This window comes from Anomaloglossus baeobatrachus, chromosome 2, assembly GCF_048569485.1.
Source record: "Anomaloglossus baeobatrachus isolate aAnoBae1 chromosome 2, aAnoBae1.hap1, whole genome shotgun sequence".
In the NCBI taxonomy this organism is placed as follows: Eukaryota; Metazoa; Chordata; class Amphibia; order Anura; family Aromobatidae; genus Anomaloglossus; species Anomaloglossus baeobatrachus.
Genome location: NC_134354.1, coordinates 775,694,172 through 775,716,050, shown reverse-complemented (window position 1 = coordinate 775,716,050; position 21,879 = coordinate 775,694,172). Strand labels below are relative to the sequence as shown.

General features: G+C 42.5%; 1 protein-coding gene across 1 annotated transcript in view; it reads left to right on the top strand.

The window, feature by feature from the left end:
• NOX4 (NADPH oxidase 4) overlaps positions 1–21,879 on the top strand; it is a 369,265-nt gene that overhangs the window by 93,092 nt on the left and 254,294 nt on the right. Inside the window, exons 5-6 of the mRNA XM_075334714.1 lie at positions 2,899–2,996; positions 11,109–11,136. Coding sequence (XP_075190829.1) covers positions 2,899–2,996; positions 11,109–11,136 — 126 coding nt within the window. The remainder of the gene's footprint in view (positions 1–2,898; positions 2,997–11,108; positions 11,137–21,879) is intronic.

The window sequence follows — 21,879 nt, the reverse complement described above, 5'->3', positions numbered from 1 at the left end:
CCTGTCAGTCCTGTTCTGTCGGTGCCAGTGTGCCCGCCCATCCCAGCTGTGCCTCCAGCCTCAGCTATCTTGGTGGCCCATGCCATGCCAGAGACTGTGCCTGTCTGTCCCAGCTGTGCCTCTAGCCTCAGCTATCCCAGTGGACCTTGCCATGCCAGAGACTGTGCTTGTCAGTCCCAGCTTTGCCTCCAGCCTCAGCTATTCCGGTGGCCCTTGCCATGTCAGAGACTGTGCCTGTCTGACCCAGCTGTGCCTCCTGCCCTTGCCACTTCGGTGGTTCCAGTCTACACTTGAGGCCCAGGTCTGTCTACTCCTGTGTCTACCCCTGCCCTGGGGTCAGCTGCCACAATCCAGGTCCCTGTCCTGGAGTAGCACCTGGTGTCTGCCTCACAGTGGGCACTTAGTCAAGCCCCTCCAACTAATAGGGCAGGCCTGGAGTCCCACTGTAGTTCTAGTGGGTCCACTTCAGCTTGCCACAGTACCATTCCTGGAGGTGAGTATATGACACTATACATCCAATAACGCTGTTGTTACTGCGAGCCAATCAAACACTGCAAGTGGCTTGCACTGGGCAAGCATCAAGCTTACCCAAGGACAGCTTTGCTCACGCGAGTTGTTTGTCTATGTAAAGCATCCAAACTCCGAACCCGAACTCAGGTGTTTTTTTATATAGTCTATGTTCAGTACGAACCCCGATCCTCAGGCTGCTCGCTCGTCTCTGCATGGTAGGTCTTATACAGTGGGATTCGTCTAAAGCAGGTCTTATACATTGATTAGTATCTACCACAAATGATCCAAGAAAAGGCAACCAGTGAATGAGTTATGGGTTGATGGGCACCAAGACTCAATGATGCTGGTGGGGAATAAAGACTCGCCCATTTGGTCTGATTCAACAGAAGAGTGATTGTGTACTAATTGATGAAAAGGTTTCTGCTGGCTATGATAGTTAGGTGTCAAGAGATGCAGAGCATCGTAGCTTACTTTTTATGGGGCTATGTTCCCACCCATCACCCACGATGCCTGTATTGACTCTTGTCCAACTTCAATAGACACTTGAGCATCAGAACTAAAACATGGAGCAATGGAAGAAAGTGGTGTCATGACACATGTTTTACATCATATGGTCGGGTGGGTGTGTGGTGGATGGCACGGGGCAGGCAGTGTGTAGCAGTCATGGTAGCAGGGGAACAACAGGTCACAGCACAACCTGTTGTTAACCCCTCACCTGTCACGCGTATGAGCCGCTACCCAGGGACAGGGGCTTCTCTGACCCTGTAAGCTGAAAAACCCTGACTTGCCCTCAAGCCACGGGTACACTTGAAGGTAGCGAGGCGTGACCCTCCGACCTGTCCTTGTCTCCTACACGGACCCTGGTCTAGGGACCCCCTACCTGTTCAACGGGACAACTCCAGAGAACAGCACAAAAAATAAAATAAAGAAAAACTACAAAATAACGTAGCTTCTGCAAACTTCACCTTGTTTGCAGAAGGCTACACGAACTAGGATATAACATGACCAAAACACACAGGCTGTCTCGATCAACTGTGGAAAGAAAATAACCAGCATTGTGTGAAGGATGCTGGAAGCTTTTAAAGGTCCAGCCTAATAAATAACTTAGAGCACCTGAAGGGAAAAAAACGTCCAATTAAATGAGGACGAGTTTTGCAGGAAAGAAACCAGCGTGACATCACCTCCCGATCACCACACCACACACAGGAGGACTCCGTAACAGTCTCAGGTGACATCACATTCACTTCTTTTCATCAAATAAAGTTCAGGCTCAGTCCTTTTCATACAACAGGTTAACTTTATTTGTGGTATTCTAACTTACACCTTCGATCCACATCTTGCCGGCATCGGCACACGTCTCACAAGGTTCTCTCCTCTTATTCACACGTCACAGTTGCAGCAGTGTGTCCTCTGTCACCTGGGCCACATCTACAGTCTAAGCCCTTCCTATCCCTCACTCCACCTCATGTAGCACAGGGGTGGTCTCCCTTTTATGCCAGGCCATCCAGACATACCCCCATACCCAGGGAGCGCGCTGACCTTTCTCCGTGAGTGAGGGCTTTTTCCCATTACCACCAGTAGGCACCGACACTAAATCCCCGACTGTCAGACTAAACCCCTCTTCCTGGGGGATGCGGTTAAGCCATCCACCCAGGATCCCGCGTGTCACAGCCGTTGGTGTGACCCATAGGGTCAGGGACTCTTCATTGTGACATCTTCACTCTACATCTCTCTGGTCCCTCAGCTCCTGTCTACTCCCACAACTTTCTATTATATACACGTCCCTATCCTCCTACTCTGCCCAACGTGGTGCCAGGATCTACCCATAGATAGCAACACTACCACCTGGTGGCAAAGTCAAACAAAACAAGGCATATGCAGTTATTACATGGAACAGTGGTGTGATGGGTACAGATGCAGGGGTGGACCTAACCCTTAACCCCCTGCAAGTGCGTGTGCAACACTTACCTGAAGAAGAGATGGCACTATGGGAAGATAAGCCAGGGAAGGCAGTGTGATAGGGCAATGTTCTGCTGGGAAACCTTGGAATGGACACGTAACGAATCCAACTACCTAAATATTGTGCAGACCAAGAGACCAGGTAACCCCCTTCATGGCAGCGGTATTGTCTAATGGTAGTGCCTCTTTCAGGATAATGCCCCTGACGTACTACAGGAACATGCCAAAGAGGTCATGGAGATGACCTGCCTCCAACTTTCCCATATTTCAAGCATCAAGCATCTCTAGTGTTGCCTGCAGCCCTATAAAAACCACAAATAGCAAGGACAGTGCCGAAATCTAGCACACCCTAGATTGTCATTTCTTATTATCTGCTCTGTATTAATGCAAACAAGTAACTAATTGCTTCTTCTTCTTCTCTCTCTGTAGCTGTGCATGTCGGAGCTCACATCATCAATGCCGATAACTTCTCTATCAATTACAACAGTGAATATAGTGCGCTTAACGTTGCTCGCTACAAAAATGAGGTAAGTGGTCATGATCTTTATTCTGCTTTTGTTGGAAACAAACTATCTTATACTTGGGTCCTTCCTTACCTTTCCTCTTGGCTCAACATATGTCGAAATTAATACCATGCATGACATGATCAGCTTATGGGAAAAAAAACTAATTCATTGATATTCTGTTGGGTGATGTTTATGCTGTAGGTGTCTATAGCTGGTTCTGATATGTCTTGAAGCCTTTAGAGGCTTTTCTTAGCATATCACAACATGAATTTGTTATGTGAAATGTGTAAATAGCCTCTTCCGAGTGACAGAAGACAGGAACTCTAGTAATCCTAAAAGTCAATATTGACCCTTTAAAAACGCCTTGCCACATGACTTAAGGCCCCGTCACACTAAGCAACATCGCTAGCAACATCGCTGCTAACGAACAACTTTTGTGACGTTGCTAGCGATGTTGCTGTGTGTGACATCCAGCAACAACCTGGCCCCTGCTGTGAGGTCGTTGGTTGTTGCTGAATGTCCTGGGCCATTTTTTAGTTGTTGCTGTCCTGCTGTGAAGCACAGATCGCTGTGTGTGACAGCGAGACAGCAACAACTAAATGTGCAGGCAGCAGGAGCCGGCTTCTGCGGAGGCTGGTAACCACAGTAAACATCGGGTAACCAAGAAGCCCTGTCCTTGGTTACCCGATATTTACCTTTGTTACCAGCCTCCGCCGCTCTCACTGTCAGTGCCGGCTCCTGCTCTGTGCACATGTAGCTGCAGCACACATCGGGTTAATTAACCCGATGTGTGCTGTAACTAGGAGAGCAAGGAGCCAGCGCTCAGTGTGCGCTGCTCCCTGCTCTGTGCACATTTAGCTGCAGCACACATCGGGTTAATTAACCCGATGTGTGCTGTAACTAGGAGAGCAAGGAGCCAGCGCTAAGCATTGTGCGCTGCTCCCTGCTCTGTGCACATTTAGCTGCAGCACACATCGGGTTAATTAACCCGATGTGTGCTGTAACTAGGAGAGCAAGGAGCCAGCGCTCAGTGTGCGCTGCTCCCTGCTCTGTGCACATTTAGCTGCAGCACACATCGGGTAATTAACCCGATGTGTGCTGTAACTAGGAGAGCAGGGAGCCAGCGCTCAGTGTGCGCTGCTCTCTGCACGTGTAGCTCCGTGCGGTGGTAACCAAGGTAAATATCGGGTTGGTTACCCGATATTTACCTTAGTTACCAAGCGCAGCATCTTCCACGCGGCGCTGGGGGCTGGTCACTGGTTGCTGGTGAGCTCACCAGCAACTCGTGTAGCCACGCTCCAGCGATCCCTGCCAGGTCAGGTTGCTGGTGGGAGCGCTGGAGCATCGCAGTGTGACATCTCACCAGCAACCTCCTAGCAACTTACCAGCGATCCCTATCATTGTTGGGATCGCTGGTAAGTTGCTTAGTGTGACTGGACCTTTAGGATAACTAGCCAAGCCAAAAACTCCACTTGCAGACACGTGTTTTGGGGTGAATGCCTATCATCTGCGCAAAGCAGGAGAGCCGATTTGGGTGCATGAGAAGGTTCTGACAGTGGGCTTAAAGGGCAAAGTTTCTCCTTGTTGAATGTGCCAAGTTGTAACTCCATGCATGCCCCTGGATATTCAAGTATACAAATAGCCTCTTCAGATAGGAAGACCAAATGAGCTCTAGTACCAACTATTGGAAGTAGCAATCATAAAAGTTGGTTTTGATCATTTATAGGGGCTTGCAAATTAGTTAGGTCAAGATGCCAAACAAAAACTTAATTTGTAGACACATGTTTTGAGGTGTTTCCCATTCATCAGCGCAAAGCAGAAGGTCTGATTTGGCTAGATGAGAGCCGAGGTGATTGTGAAATGTCCTGAATGAAATTTGAGCAAAAGTAATGATAGACACATCTGTATTTATCAAAACTCCCCTCTGGTTCTTCCTCAGCCACAAAACTGTGCATGGACCATGCATTGCTTTCAAGTTTATGACACAAAAATTGCATTCAGCTATCATTATCTGACTTACACAGAGTAGTGAAGCGCATCTTTCACCCCATTTGTTTCTTCCTGGATATGGTATTTTGCCCAGTGGAGAACCAGAAAGGGCCAGGGATTTAAATGTCCTGTTATTGAGATCAGCTGACTGTCATGATGTGACTGTGGGATAGCGATTGACAGGGGCTCCTATACTGTCCCTAGTCGATCCCTCACCTCCGGATTACCCTTGTTGGTGGAGACGCCGGAGCCACGTGTCTTACTATACTCCTGAGTAACGCTGATCTGTTCCCTTCCCCCAGTGAAGGAAGGGACAGAAGTGTGATGGAAACACAGATGAGAAAAACAGGGATAACAGAAACTCAGTCACACTGCCCACTCACAGGGATAAACTGTAAGAAACTAAAGGGAAAAGCATAAGAAGTAATGCAGTACGGACAAGGGTTAACACTACAACCGCACACAACAATAACATACTACAATCACCTGTAAGTCTGGATCACAACACCTCACCAGACCAGTATAGAGAAGCTATAGCCGGCATTAAAAGGAAGCATCCAGCCAACATACATAGGAGGAGAGTGAATATGACTGGCTTTCACATAGCATGTGAGTAAATCAGGTACCATTAACTCTTGCTAGCCTGCCTATGAACCACAGGTCTGTGGGTCGACACCCGAGTCACTCTGTGCTGATCACAGACCTCAGACAAGTTAGCAGGCAGAGTACAGCAGGGCTGCTACTAGGAGTTTCAGGGCCCCTGACTGTCATAATTTTGGGGCCCCCTTGAGACTCCACCCCAGCTTTGCCTCCACACCTCACACAGAAGCCAATAAATAAAGTGTGAAGGGGCTCCCTAGAGTCCTGTTTTTCCCCCCCTGGTGGCGGCCCTGAGTTCAGGAACCTGAAGTTTCCCTAGATCCTGATACCACAATAATAGTTGGTGATGCCTTCAAACACCTCCTTGTGACACTGATAGTTGGAATCTGGAATACCCTTTAAGTGTTTTTTACACTTTCTTATATGGTTTAGTAAGAGTTTAATCAGTGGAGGATAGTTGACGAACATGAAGGAAATGATAAGAGAGCTCACAATTAGGAGGGACTATACCATTTTTTTCTTATACACTGTATGTTCATATTTTTAAAGACTTTGGAGTTATGACAAAACCCATTTTTACCTATTTATGCTCAGTTAAGGTGCGGTATTCGCCTCGGGTAAGGAGGGGGTTAATCACCGGTGTTCCACATTCATACTTGACATACAGCTTAGGAGCCTTCTCACTGGGAGCTGGACTAGTGTAGATAGGGGTTGGCCATCACGAAGCATGGGACTTCCCGGTCACTAGGACAACCACCTGGGGGGCGGGTTCCACTTGGGGTAGAAGTAGGAGCAACTCACACAATCTTCAGTCAGTCTACCCAGGATATCAGTTCTGGTGACACGACACTGCCATCTTCTCCATCTTTCTCTTACACGGGGCATAGGCTTGGAGCGGAACGCTCAGCCCGGGTTCCTCACTGTTGGAGGGGCAACTATGACAAAGAACATTTTCCAAACACCGGTGGCTTCTTCCCACTAATCCGAGGACGACTGGGCCCATCACAGCAGTGTCAGTGCTACTGCGGCAGCAACCGGGTTATTTAAAGAACTGTGAGTAAAGACACCTGAAATCGCAGCAGCCGATTCGGACACTTATTCCGGCAAAGTCGCTTCGCGCCTCGGCGCCAACAGCCACCGCCACTACTACTTCTCCCCCCATCATCCTCTCTGGGGCCCGCTCCACCTGTGGGGAGCGATACCATCTTAGCTGCTGTTACCATCTGGATGGAGGACAGCAACAGCAGCGGCGGCTAATTCCCTGGCCGCATACCACAGATGGCGTCACGACAACAACCCCTATCATCACCTCTTATCCCCCATTTATTGTGGACACCTCGGGGCATGAAACTGGGTGGGCCACCGCGACATCCCAGACCTCCACACCGGCCAGGTGACGAGTAACAGGTACCGTACCGCTGCACCTGACTCCCCCTGCCCCCCTGGGTTCCATACTATGTTTGCCATTTGGTATCCCCCATTATGAGTAGAAAGACAGTCACTTCATAGAGCAGCTTCCTCTCTGTCAGACTCCAGATTTCTTCGGATTTTATAGACAACCATTTATCTTGGAAGCCATTTACAATTTCTGCTCCCTGGGTCTTCCTCTGTTTGTGGAGGTGTAGAAAGAAAATTTAATTTACACTTATAATTTAAGGGTTTTACTGTGCCCCATACCCATTTTCAAAAAGCAAAAAGGAAATGATATGCCCTTGAAAGCAGAGATAGGAGACCTCTTCTCTAGCCATCCGGCATACTTGCCAACTTTGAGTTAAGACCTCCCCCAAGGATAACAATTGTCTGCCAGGTTTTCACAGACCACACTTTGTTACTCTTGCCACTTCTTGGTGTTTGCCCCCTGAACGTGTGAATGGATGTCAATGTTTCATCCATTAAGGAAGCATCCAAATGCCACACAAATGAAACCTTCCGGGAAGCCTGGCTTTTTTAAGGTTTTTGCGGCCCTGGGACATTTGCTTTCTCTTTTGGGGGTGCACAAGATCTCCCCTTTTTAATTGTGAAGAGTTGTTAAGTATGCTTTATGATCTCATGCTTCTGATTCAACCCAACCCAATTCCACAGAGAGCCAATTACCATATATACTCAATATATATACCATACTAGCTGTACTACCCGGCTTCGCCCGGGTTAATAACTGTTGTTAACAAAATAGAATGTATTAACATCCCGGGATAGAATGTATAAATAGAATGTATTAACGCCCGGGATAGTAACTGTCTCTCTGTTTCTCTCCCATTCTCTGTCTGTCTCCCCCTCTGTATATATCTCTCTGTCTCTCTCTCTATCTCTTTGTCTGTCTCTTTCCCTGTCTGTCTCTGACTGTCTCTGTCTCTTTCTCCGTCTGTCTCAATCTCTTTCCCTGTCTGTCACTTTCCCTGTCTGTCACTTTCCCTGTCTGTCACTTTCCCTGTCTGTCACTTTCCCTGTCTGTCTCTTTCCCTGTCTGTCTCTTTCCCTGTCTGTCTCTTTCCCTGTCTGTTTCTTTCCCTGTCTATCTCTTTCCCTGTCTGTCTCTTACCCTGTCTACCTCTTACCGTCTCTTTCCCTGTCTGTCTGTTTCCATGTGTCTGTCTCTTTGTCTGTGTCTGTCTGTTTACCTGTCTGTGTCTGTCTCTTAACCTGTCTGTCTCTTTCCCTCTGTTTCCCTGTCTGTCTGTTTCCCTGTGTCTCCGTCTCTTTGTCTGTGTCTGTCTCTTTACCTGTCTTTGTCTGTCTCTTTCCCTCTCTTTTCCTGTCTGTTTCTTTCCCTGTCTGTCTCTTTCCCTGTCTGTCTCTTACCCTGTCTACCTCTTACCGTCTCTTTCCCTGTCTGTCTGTTTCCCTGTGTCTGTCTCTTTGTCTGTGTCTGTCTGTTTACCTGTCTGTGTCTGTCTCTTAACCTGTCTGTCTCTTTCCCTCTGTTTCCCTGTCTGTCTGTTTCCCTGTGTCTCCGTCTCTTTGTCTGTGTCTGTCTCTTTACCTGTCTTTGTCTGTCTCTTTCCCTCTCTTTTCCTGTCTGTCTCTTTCCCTGTCAGTCTGCCTCTTTGTGTCTGACTCTTACCCTGTCTATGTCTGTTTCTTACCCTGTCTGTGTCTGCCTCTTTCCCTGTCTGTGTCTGTCTCTTTCCCTGGCTGCATTGTGACACACCAACATTCCATATAAGGGCGTGGCCACGCATTCTTCTGAAGTTCTGGCTGCACTGTGGCTCCCAGCTCCATTCGCTTTAATGGAGGCAGGTTTTTTGGTGAATAACTGTAAAGAGCGGGGTTAAAATTTCCCCTCAAAACATAGCCTATGACGCTCTCGGGGTCCAGAAGTGTGAGTGTGCAAAATTTTGTGGCTGTAGCTGCGACAGTGCAGATGCCAATCCCGGACATACACACACATACACACACACACACACACACACATACACACACACACACATACACACATTTAGCTTTATATATTAGATATACTCAATATAAGCGGTGTCCTCTTACCTGATTCTTGTGGATCGCAGGCACATAGATGCCTCAGTGATTGCGGCCGGTGCAGGGGCCGCCGCTGCTGTTGACAGCGCTTTACTTCATTTGAATGGTGTGCGGCGCCGCAAAGCATTCAACTGAAGTAAAGCGCAGACGATAACAGAGGCGGCCCGTGTACCGACTGAGATCACTGAGGGGTCTATGTGCCTGTGGTCCACAAGAAGCGGGTAAGAGGACACTGTGGGAACAGAGGACAGGTGACAAGGATCGAGCAAATTACTACAGGGGATAATATGTTCACATTACTACAGGGGACAATATGATCACATTATTACAGGGGAAAATATGGGCAAATTACTACAGGGAATAATATGGTCACACTACTACAGGGAATAATATAGTCACATTACTACAGGGGACAATATGGGCACATTACTATAGGAGACAATATGGTCACATTACTACAGGGGACAATATGAGCACATTACTACAGGAAACAACATGGGCACATTACTACAGGAGACAATATGGGCACATTACTACAGGGGACAATATGGGCAAATTACTACAGGAGATAATATGGGCACATTATTACAGGGAACAATGTGGGCACATTACTACAGGGGACAATATGGTCACATTACTACAGGGGACAATATGGGCACATTACTACAGGGGACAATATGGTCACATTACTACAGGGGACAATATGGACACATTACTACAGGGGACAATATGGTCACATTACTACAGGGGACAATATGGTCACATTACTACAGGGGACAATATGGACACATTACTACAGGGGACAATATGGTCACATTACTACAGGGGACAATATGGACACATTACTACAGGGGACAATATGGTCACATTACTACAGGGGACAATATGGTCACATTACTACAGGGGACAATATGGTCACATTACTACAGGGAACAACATGGGCACATTACTACAGGGAACAACATGGGCACATTACTACAGGAGACAATATGGGCACATTACTACCAGTAGCGGTTACATTTCCCACCCTAGGCTTATACTCGACTCAATAAGTCTTCCCAGTCTTTTTTGTGGTAACATTAGGTGTCTTGGCTTATACTCCGGTCAGCTTATACTCGAGTATATACGGTACCATCCTACATCAATGAGTGGCCAGGATAAGAATGTTAGGTAGGCACTTTTAAGAGGGTGGAATTAAATTTGTGGCAGTAAAGAAAATAGGCGTGGAAAAGGGGCCAAATAAATGTATCACAATTTTAAACTCGCGTTGGGTAGAGATGAGTTGACTTGTGGAAGTTCGATTCGGTGGGTTCAACCGGACTTTAGATAAAGTTCTGTTCTGGACCTGGACTTGACCTGACCGCCCAAATGCAACCAGCCATAAACAGATTACTTCCAGAGGAGGGAGGGTTGGCTTTTTTTTTATTTATTTTTTTTTATTTTTTGGGGGGTGAGGGGGGTGTGCACACTACATCCGATCACGCTCTTGTTAGCCGATCACACACTACAAGCGGCTCGCACGAACACCGGACTTTACTTATCCGGTTCGCTCTTCTCCAATATGGGGCACTTTTGTAGCCCTCGCCTTGGGCAGAGAGAGCGTTCTAATTGGCACTAGTAATCTGATCTCTCAGTGATTTACAATTTATCATCCTGCAATTTGCATTGATCGACTATAATGATAAATTACTAGGTTACTAAAGTAATAATTCCGTGCGCGGCCCTGGAAATATGCTTTATATAGACATTACCGTCTAATGCAAGCAAAACAAGGCAACGTCCATTTATTTCACCAAACTCATTTTTCAAGCGAAACGAGTGAGCAATATTCGTCATCTATTTTTTTTTTCCCGGAGATGACAGGAGATGGAGGACCCCGGAGCCGCAGAAATGAAGATTCATGGAGGATAATATGTCATTTGTCACTATTTCGCTTGTCAGTGTTTTGTGTCTTAATAATTAAAGTTAAGCAGTTTATGGAGTCTCAAATGTGATTCCTAATACAAAGCAATTTCAGGCAGGTGCTACCATTATCTTGCCCTATTTTTATTTTTCATTTTTTCATTTCAGGATCCGAGGAAAATTATCTTCACTTCGGGTGAGTGTCGCTAATTTAAATGGAAAAATTACATATTGGCGGTGCAGGAATAGACTGCAGTAGTTTGTTTTGCGTAGAGCTGGGATGTAATAGGGGCCATAGGGCTACACGGGGAAATGTGAAATTCGACCCTCGTCATCTCGTCTTCCTTGTTGCTGGCAGAGAATTACACTGCAATCATTCAGCTACCTGCGTGGAGCAATTGAAAGTGATGTAATGCAATTTTGTTCTACAGACGTAGCAAAGCTGAATTTGGCTTTTTTTTTGTGGCTGTTTTACTTAGTGTCATTCATAAATTTTAAAGAAAGGAAATAGTTAAAATCTTCAAACCAGCAAAAGAAGGTTTAAGGGGGTGAGAGTCCACTTTTTAGACAAAGAACTGTTGGCTAAGCTGTGTGGATGCTGGGAGTGTCTGCATTTACTATGCTGTTATGTATTCTACTATTTGCTATTGTGTAAGAAAAATGCCTATATGGTATGCCCATATTTCTGAAGACTATAAAATAGATGATTCTCATTAAAATCATTTGGGGAGCTTTGGAATTCACATGCCTGTGTATGTCTTTAATTCTTATAGGCGCCATAGAATGAATTTCAGAAACTTTAAATTGCAGTGAGAATTACATTAGCTTTCCTCTTGATTCAAAATATCTCAATAAGTGCGAATGAAGATGACTAGCTTTGAAAAAAACCCCCATGATTTCACGATACTCTGTAGGGAGCTATTTATGCTTTATATGTATGTATGTGGCTATGTGATGTGTAATGGAGCTTTTTGAATGTTTTGATAGCTAGATATTGCATTATGCTTAGTGTTTTCTGTATAGAGGTAGATGTGAGCCCCCTTACTTTTTGGTCTCCTGTGCGGCTGCACAATTTGTACCAATATATCATTGGTACAAATTGTGCAGCCGCACAATATATCATTGGTACAAATTGTGCAGCCGCACAGGAGCCCAAAAAGTGAGGGGGCCAACATCTACCTCTAAACACATATGTCCACCCCTGCTCTAGTGTTGAATATGATTTTAATGGTATTTGATCTAATAATTTAAAAAAATATTTAAAAAAATTTCCTTTAGATTTGTAGTGCGCTTAAAAGAGTGAGGTATAACTCTTGAGACATGTTAAGCGCCTACACCATGAAGCTATACCCTCAATAAGCCCGCCCCCCCCAAAACGTCTTTTTATGTAAATTTTTGATTTAGGCCCCTCATACTGCTGCATGTTTAAGTTTAAAAAAAAAACTAATAGGACATCAGTAGTCATTATAACTATCATTACATTCCCCTCCTGCTAATGTGTAATGCCTGCCCAGAACCACAGTCCCAAGGCTGATACAAACAGGATAAAGGGAAGCTGCTCACTAAGCAGGATTTCGAGAACCCTGAAACCTTTTAACCTCTCTACAGGGATTTGGAATTACACGGGGCCCCTGAGATCGCTACCTGTGGAAGGCTGCAGTCCAAGAGAGTAGTAGTCTGGCAGGGTCAAACCAGGAGATATGGAAAAGGGACAAAATCAGCAGACAAGGGCTTAGTCAGGAAATCAGGCAGGGGTCAAAACCGAAGATGTCAGCAAGGTACAAGTACAGCAGGGAGTAGAGTAGTCAGAGAACAGGCAGATGTCAAAACAGAAATCAATAACCACAGTAGGGAGAGCCGGAGCAGAAATACAAACTATATCTGGCAATGACGAGCAGATAAGAGAGTAAATAAGAAGGGTGTGGTGTCTCCCATTGCCTGTAGCTGAATGATGGTAACTTCAACTGGAAGACACACATCACCTACATTCAGCCAGTGGTACTGCAGGTGCCAGGGAAACCCAGCTTAGTGGGTGGGTGGAGCCTGTGCCCACCAGAGCCGCTGGCACCGACTCCTTTCCTATCACCAGCACAGTCCATGGAGGGAACACGGAGGCGCCTGGTGACCGAAGCAGAAGTCGCAGGAACGGACTCCGGTGAGAACGTTACATAATGACAGTGAGGTGACTCAGCTAACTCTCTCTCACTCTACACAGCAAAGCAATAAAAAAAAAGTTGCTGTAAGGCTATGTGCGCACTTTGCTTTTTACCTGCTTTTTTGCTGCTTTTCAACTGCAGCGTTTTAATGCCAAAATGGATGTGTTCTGCTTTTCAAGCATAGTCTATGGGAATTTGGGTTTCTTGTGTGCACTATGCAGTTCAAAATGCTGCCTTTTTGTGGCAGAAATTTGGGCAAAAACTCTGCTTTGCAGTTCAAAACGCAAATGGCAAAAACAATTGACATGTTGCTTCTTTAAAAAGAAGAGTTTTTGCCCACATTTCTGCCACAAAAAGGCAGCATTTTGAACAGCATAGTGCGGACAAGAAACCCAAATTCCCATAGACTATGCTTGAAAAGCAGAACAAATCCATTTTGGCATTAAAATGCTGCAGTTGAAAAAGCAGCAAAAAAGCAGGTAAAAAGCAGTAAAAAAGCAAAGTGCGCACATAGCCTTAAGAGGAAATGGAAATAAATTGTAAAGCACGGTATCTACGTCCTATAGAAATTGCAATGAATGGGAGATGATCTACTGATAAATGTCAGAGTATAATAGTCTGCAGGAAAAACTGTCTTACAGACCCTTCCCCAAGAGGCCAAGGTGGCAGAAGAACTGCATAGACTTATCTGTCTGTATAGTATTACTATCCTGGCTCCAGCAGCACTATAGAGGTGTTATTTGCCCTTTAATGTTAATGAGATGACTCTGCTGATGCTGCCTCAGTCTACATAGCAAAGCTATAAAAAAAAGTTGCTATTAACAGGAAATGGAAATAAATTGTACAGCATGGTATGTACAGTACGTCATATAGAAATTGCAATGAATGGGAGATAATCTACTGATAAATGTCAGCGTATAACAGTCTGCAGGAAAAACTGGTTTACAGACCCTTCACCCAGAGGCTAAAGACCCCGTCACACTAAGCAACATCGCTAGCAACATCGCTGCTAACGAACAACTTTTGTGACGTTGCTAGCGATGTTGCTGTGTGTGACATCCAGCAACAACCTGGCCCCTGCTGTGAGGTCGTTGGTTGTTGCTGAATGTCCTGGGCCATTTTTTAGTTGTTGCTGTCCTGCTGTGAAGCACAGATCGCTGTGTGTGACAGCGAGACAGCAACAACTAAATGTGCAGGCAGCAGGAGCCGGCTTCTGTGGAGGCTGGTAACCAATGTAAACATCGGGTAACCAAGAAGCCCTGTCCTTGGTTACCCGATATTTACCTTTGATACCAGCCTCCTCCGCTCTCACTGCCTGTGCTGCCGGCTCCTGCTGTGTGCACATGTAGCTGCAGCACACATCGGGTTAATTAACCCGATGTGTGCTGTAACTAGGAGAGCAGGGAGCCAGCGCTAAGCATTGTGCGCTGCTCCCTGCTCTGTGCACATGTAGCTACAGCACACATCGGGAAATTAACCCCATGTGTGCTGTAACTAGGAGAGCAGGGAGCCAGCGCTAAGCATTGTGCGCTGCTCCCTGCTCTGTGCACATGTAGCTGCAGCACACATCCTGTAATTAACCTGATGTGTGCTGTAACTAGGAGAGCAGGGAGCCAGCGCTCAGTGTGCGCTGCTCCCTGCTCTCTGCACGTGTAGCTCCGTGCGCTGGTAACCAAGGTAAATATCGGGTTGGTTACCCGATATTTACCTTAGTTACCAAGCGCAGCATCTTCCACGCGGCGCTGGAGGCTGGTCACTGGTTGCTGGTGAGCTCACCAGCAACTTGTGTAGCCACACTCCAGCGATCCCTGCCAGGTCAGGTTGCTGGTGGGATCGCTGGAGCGTTGCAGTGTGACATCTCACCAGCAACCTCCTAGCAACTTACCAGCGATCCCTATCGTTGTTGGGATCGCTGGTAAGTTGCTTAGTGTGACTGGACCATAAGGTGGCAGAAGAACTGCATACAGAGACATCTGTCCATATAGTAATACTATTCTGGCTCCAGCAGCACTATAGAGGTGCTATTTGCCCTTTAATGTTAATGAGATGACTCTGCTGATCCTGCCTCAGTCTACACAGCAAAGCTAAAATAAAATGTTCACATAAATGAGTAAATAATTATTTGAAAAGTTTTAAAAATTATAAAAAAATAAAAACTTCAGTTCACCACCTTCTCCCAAAAGAAATATAAAGTTGTAAAAAAATACGATATTTGGTATCGCCGAAATAATAAAAGTCCCAGAATCCCTTCTGTCCCATTACAGCTTAATTGTTAACATGATGACATTTTATGTCGTACCAAAAATGCCAGCCAATATTAATAGTGTTTTCACAATTTAACTTAATTTCTTACTTTGGCCAAATTAGAGAAGTTCATTTCATAAGTTTAATATCTGCCAGAAGAGTGCATTGCATTAGTTACATTATTACATTCTAGATACCAAAAATATACCGCACATACATGCTCTAGATTGAAGCAATGATCTTCAACCTCGAGGACTTCAGATCATGGCAGGATTCACATTTTATAATATCCAGTGATATAGAGATTGTCAATCTCTAGAGTCTAGACCATTGTGTAAGTAAAGTGACAACCTCTCTCCTTCAAAAAGACTGTTAGTTGTAAACTACTATAATACTGCAAACTACATACAGTTCTGTAACTACTATACTACTGCCCCTACATACAATATAGTAACGTCTATAAGACAGTCCCTTACGTACAAGAATATAACTACTATAATACTGCCCCTATGTACAAGAATATAACTACTATAATACTGCTCCTATGTACAAGAATATAACTACTATAATACTGCCCCTATGTACAAGAATATAACTACTATAATACTGCCCCTATGTACAAGAATATAACTGCTATAATACTGCTCCTATGTACAAGAATATAACTACTATAATACTGCCCCTATGTACAAGAATATAACTACTATAATACTGCTCCTATATACAAGAATATAACTACTATAATACTGCTCCTATATACAAGAATATAACTACTATAATACTGCTCCTATATACAAGAATATAACTACTATAATACTGCTCCTATATACAAGAATATAACTACTATAATACTGCTCCTATATACAAGAATATAACTACTATAATACTGCTCCTATGTACAAGAATATAACTACTATAATACTGCCCCTATGTACAAGAATATAACTACTATAATACTGCCCCTATGTACAAGAATATAACTACTATAATACTGCTCCTATGTATAAGAATTTAACTACTATAATACTGCTCCTATGTACAAGAATATAACTACTATAATACTGCCTCTATGTACAAGAATATAACTACTATAATACTGCCCCTATGTACAAGAATATAACTACTATAATACTTCCCCCTATGTACAAGAATATAACTACTATAATACTGCTCCTATGTACAAGAATATAACTGCTATATTACTGTCCCTATGTACAAGAATATAACTGCTATAATACTGCCCCTATGTACACGAATATAATTACTATAATACTGTCCCTATGTACAAGAATATAACTACCATAATACTGCTCCTATGTACAAGAATATAACTACTATAATACTGCCACCTATGTACAAGATTATAACTACTATAATACTGCCCTATGTACAAGAATATAACTACTATAATACTGCCCCTATGTACAAGAATATAACTATTATAATACTGTCCCTATGTACAAGAATATAACTACTATAATACTGCCCCCTATGTACAAGAATATAACTACTATAATACTGCTCCTATGTACAAGAATATAACTACTATAATACTGCCCCCTATGTACAAGAATATAACTACTATAATACTGCTCCTATGTATAATAATATAACTACTATAATACTGCTCCTATGTACAAGAATATAATTACTATAATACTGCTCCTATGTACAAGAATATAACTACTATAATACTGTCCCTATGTACAAGAATATAACTACTATAATACTACCCCTATGTACAAGAATATAACTACTGTAATACTGCTCCTATGTACAAGAATATAACTACTATAATACTGCTCCTATGTACAAGAATATAACTACTATAATACTGCTCCTATGTACAAGAATATAATTACTATAATACTGCTCCTATGTACAAGAATATAACTACTATAATACTGTCCCTATGTACAAGAATATAACTACTATAATACTGGTCCTATGTACAAGAATATAATTACTATAATACTACCTCTATGTACAAGAATATAACTACTATAATACTGCTCCTATGTACAAGAATATAACTACTATAATACTGCCCCTTATGTACAAGAATACAACTACTACACTACTGCTCCTATGTACAAGAATATAACTACTATAATACTGCCCCCTATGTACAAGAATATAACTACTATAATACTGCCCCTATGTACTAGATCATAACTACTATAATACTGCCCCTATGTACAAGAATATAATTACTATAATACTGCCCCTATGTACAAGAATATAACTACTATAATACTGCCCCTATGTACAAGAATATAACTACTATAATACTGCCCCTATGTACAAGATCATAACTACTATAATACTGTCCCTATGTACAAGAATATAACTACTATAATACTGCCCCTATGTACAAGAATATACTATAATACTGCCCCTATGTACAAGAATATAACTGCTATAATACTGCTCCTATGTACAAGAATATAACTACTATAATACTGCCCCCTATGTACAAGAATATAACTACTATAATACTGCCCCTATGTACAAGAATATAACTACTATAATACTGCCCCCTATGTGCAAGAATATAACTACTATAATACTGCCCCTATGTACAAGAATATAACTACTATAATACTGTCCCTATGTACAAGAATATAACTACTATAATACTGCATCTATGTATAAGAATTTAACTACTATAATACTGCTCCTATGTACAAGAATATAACTACTATAATACTGCCTCTATGTACAAGAATATAACTACTATAATACTGCCCCTATGTACAAGAATATAACTACTATAATACTTCCCCCTTTGTACAAGAATATAACTACTATAATACTGCTCCTATGTACAAGAATATAACTGCTATATTACTGTCCCTATGTACAAGAATATAACTGCTATAATACTGCCCCTATGTACACGAATATAATTACTATAATACTGTCCCTATGTACAAGAATATAACTACCATAATACTGCTCCTATGTACAAGAATATAACTACTATAATACTGCCACCTATGTACAAGATTATAACTACTATAATACTGCCCTATGTACAAGAATATAACTACTATAATACTGCCCCTATGTACAAGAATATAACTACTATAATACTGCCCCTATGTACAAGAATATAACTATTATAATACTGTCCCTATGTACAAGAATATAACTACTATAATACTGCCCCCTATGTACAAGAATATAACTACTATAATACTGCTCCTATGTACAAGAATATAACTACTATAATACTGCCCCCTATGTACAAGAATATAACTACTATAATACTGCTCCTATGTATAATAATATAACTGCTATAATACTGTCCCTATGTACAAGAATATAACTACTGTAATACTGCTCCTATGTACAAGAATATAACTACTATAATACTGCTCCTATGTACAAGAATATAACTACTATAATACTGTCCCTATGTACAAGAATATAACTACTATAATACTGGTCCTATGTACAAGAATATAATTACTATAATACTGCTCCTATGTACAAGAATATAACTACTATAATACTGTCCCTATGTACAAGAATATAACTACTATAATACTGGTCCTATGTACAAGAATATAATTACTATAATACTGCCTCTATGTACAAGAATATAACTACTATAATACTGCTCCTATGTACAAGAATATAACTACTATAATACTGCCCCTTATGTACAAGAATATAACTACTACACTACTGCTCCTATGTTCAAGAATATAACTACTATAATACTGCCCCCTATGTACAAGAATATAACTACTATAATACTGCCCCTATGTACTAGATCATAACTACTATAATACTGCCCCTATGTACAAGAATATAATTACTATAATACTGCCCCTATGTACAAGAATATAACTACTATAATACTGCCCCTATGTACAAGATCATAACTACTATAATACTGTCCCTATGTACAAGAATATAACTACTATAATACTGCCCCCTATGTACAAGAATATAACTACTATACTACTGCTCCTATGTACAAGAATATAACTACTATAATACTGCCCCCTATGTACAAGAATATAACTACTATAATACTGCCCCTATGTACAAGAATATTACTACTATAATACTGCCCCTATGTACAAGAATATAACTACTAAAATACTGCCCCTATGTACAAGAATATATCTGCTATAATACTGCCCCTATGTACAAGAATATAACTACTATAATACTGCCCCCTATGTACAAGAATATAACTACTATAATACTGCCCCTATGTACAAGAATATAACTACTATAATACTGCCCCCTATGTACAAGAATATAACTACTATAATACTGCTCCTTTGTACAAGAATATAACTACTATAATACTTCCCCTATGTACAAGAATATAACTGCTATAATACTGCCCCCTATGTACAAGAATATAACTACTATAATACTGCTCCTATGTACAAGAATATAACTACTATAATACTGCTCCTATGTACAAGAATATAACTACTATAATACTGCCCCCTATGTACAAGAATATAACTACTATAATACTGCCCCCTATGTACAAGAATATAACTACTATAATACTGCTCCTATGTACAAGATCATAACTACTATAATACTGCCCCTATGTACAAGAATATAATTACTATAATACTGTCCCTATGTACAAGAATATAACTACTATAATACTGCCCCTATGTACAAGAATATAACTACTATAACACTGCTCCTATGTACAAGAATATAACTACTATAATACTGCCCCTATGTATAAGAATATATCTGCTATAATACTGCCCCCTATTGACAGTACTGGCTGTGTGCACATGAAGCAGCAGTTGTCCTCCTTACAGCTGCTGGCATTCCTCTGACCCCCATGTGTTAGCAGTGTCAGTATGCCAGCGCTTCACACTACATCCTCTGCACTTGCTCCATCTGTTGTGCTGATCATTGCCATTATTGAGTTCTCACATTCTGGTATTCACCTCAATTTTTCACCCATTAGAATTGGTGGAAATGAGATGTTTGTAATTTTGTCAGATTTGTTAGATGCTTATAGTGAATTATAGGAGAAATTAAATCAAGCTGTGCATGATGTCAGCGGCTGCTGCGGGGATGTGTCAGACGGCTCCTTATTAACTGCTTATTACTGGTTTCTATGACCATTGGATCTTACTTATACACTGAAAAGATTAGTACGGCCATCTGGTGACACAGGTTAAACATGCCCCACTGCAGGGCCGAGGCAGGCATTATAGAGTCTGGTATAACATAGGACTAGTCAAGCTGTGGTTGTATTTATAGTAATTACAGGTGTAGTAGAGCTGAGTGTGTCACACATCTCAGGGTGATATCATACTGCGTTATTTATGGCATGCTCTGGCATACTTTATTGCTATAGGAAGAAGGGGATAAGCAGCTGCCAGGCAGATCTGGAACCACTTCTCTCATGCAGGATTCTACGTGACTTTCCTTATACCTAATGTGTGGTTCAGAGGAAGTAGTTATGTTATCCTCATATATGTATTATTGACAGTGTTATCCACTGATAATGAAAGCAGATGAAAAATGATGATAAGGAAGGAAGGAGAAAAAAAGGAAGCAAGTAGAGATAAAAAGGGAAGCAACAAGGAAAAAGGAAGCAAATACAGATAAAAAGGGGAGCAAAGAGGGAAAGGGAAGCAAATACAGATAAAAAGGGAAGCAAAGCGGGAGAGGGAAGCAAGTATAGAGAAAAATGGAAGCAAAGAGGAAAAGGGAAGCAAGGACAAGAAAAAAGGGAGCAAAGAGGAACAGAAAAGCAAGGACAGAAGAAAAAGGGAAGCAAAGAGGAAAAGGAAAGTAAAAAGGAAAAGTGAAACAAGAACAGCAAAAAGGGATGCCGCATCCAGTCAGAGTGGGGCACCTCCATCACGGCAAATTGTTGCTCAAAGTCCTTGAAGAACCCCTCCAAATCTCCGGAAGCCTCATCAAATGGCTTGAAGTCCGCCCGGGTAATACGTACAGGCTCGCGGATCGCTGGGTTTACACTCCAACTGATATGACTCCCTCTGTCGGACTCCATTGCTTTTTGTTTCCGCTGTGATTTACGAGCAGTCTCATTCTTATACTTTTGAGATACACCTGGGTCCAGAACCGCCATCTCTTCTTCGCACCACACCAACCACTGGCTTTTTGTGACAGTCCCCAGTGCTTGTCCATAAGACATCTGGGAGGAGGATGTCTGGCTCGTACCACCAGTAGATCAATTAAGGCCTCTTTGCTCCGTCCCTGGTAGCTCAGGACCAGATATCTGGCTCTCTCCTGTAGACTGGATACGGTTCAGTTTCTATACTGACTCTGATGGTGGTTCTCCATTAGGCTATGCTCTGTTGATCCCATCGCTGCCACCAGTTGTCACGGGGTCCTTCTCCGATATCACACTATCAACAGAGCGAGAGATGATTGAACCATCCAAAGAATATTTATTCCATCCAATCCTGAATGTCTATCAAATAATCCACCACACAGAGGGTAAAATCATCCAGTAATGGAGGTTAGTCATAATCCTTCAGCAGTCCTTTTCCAGGGATATCGGAGCT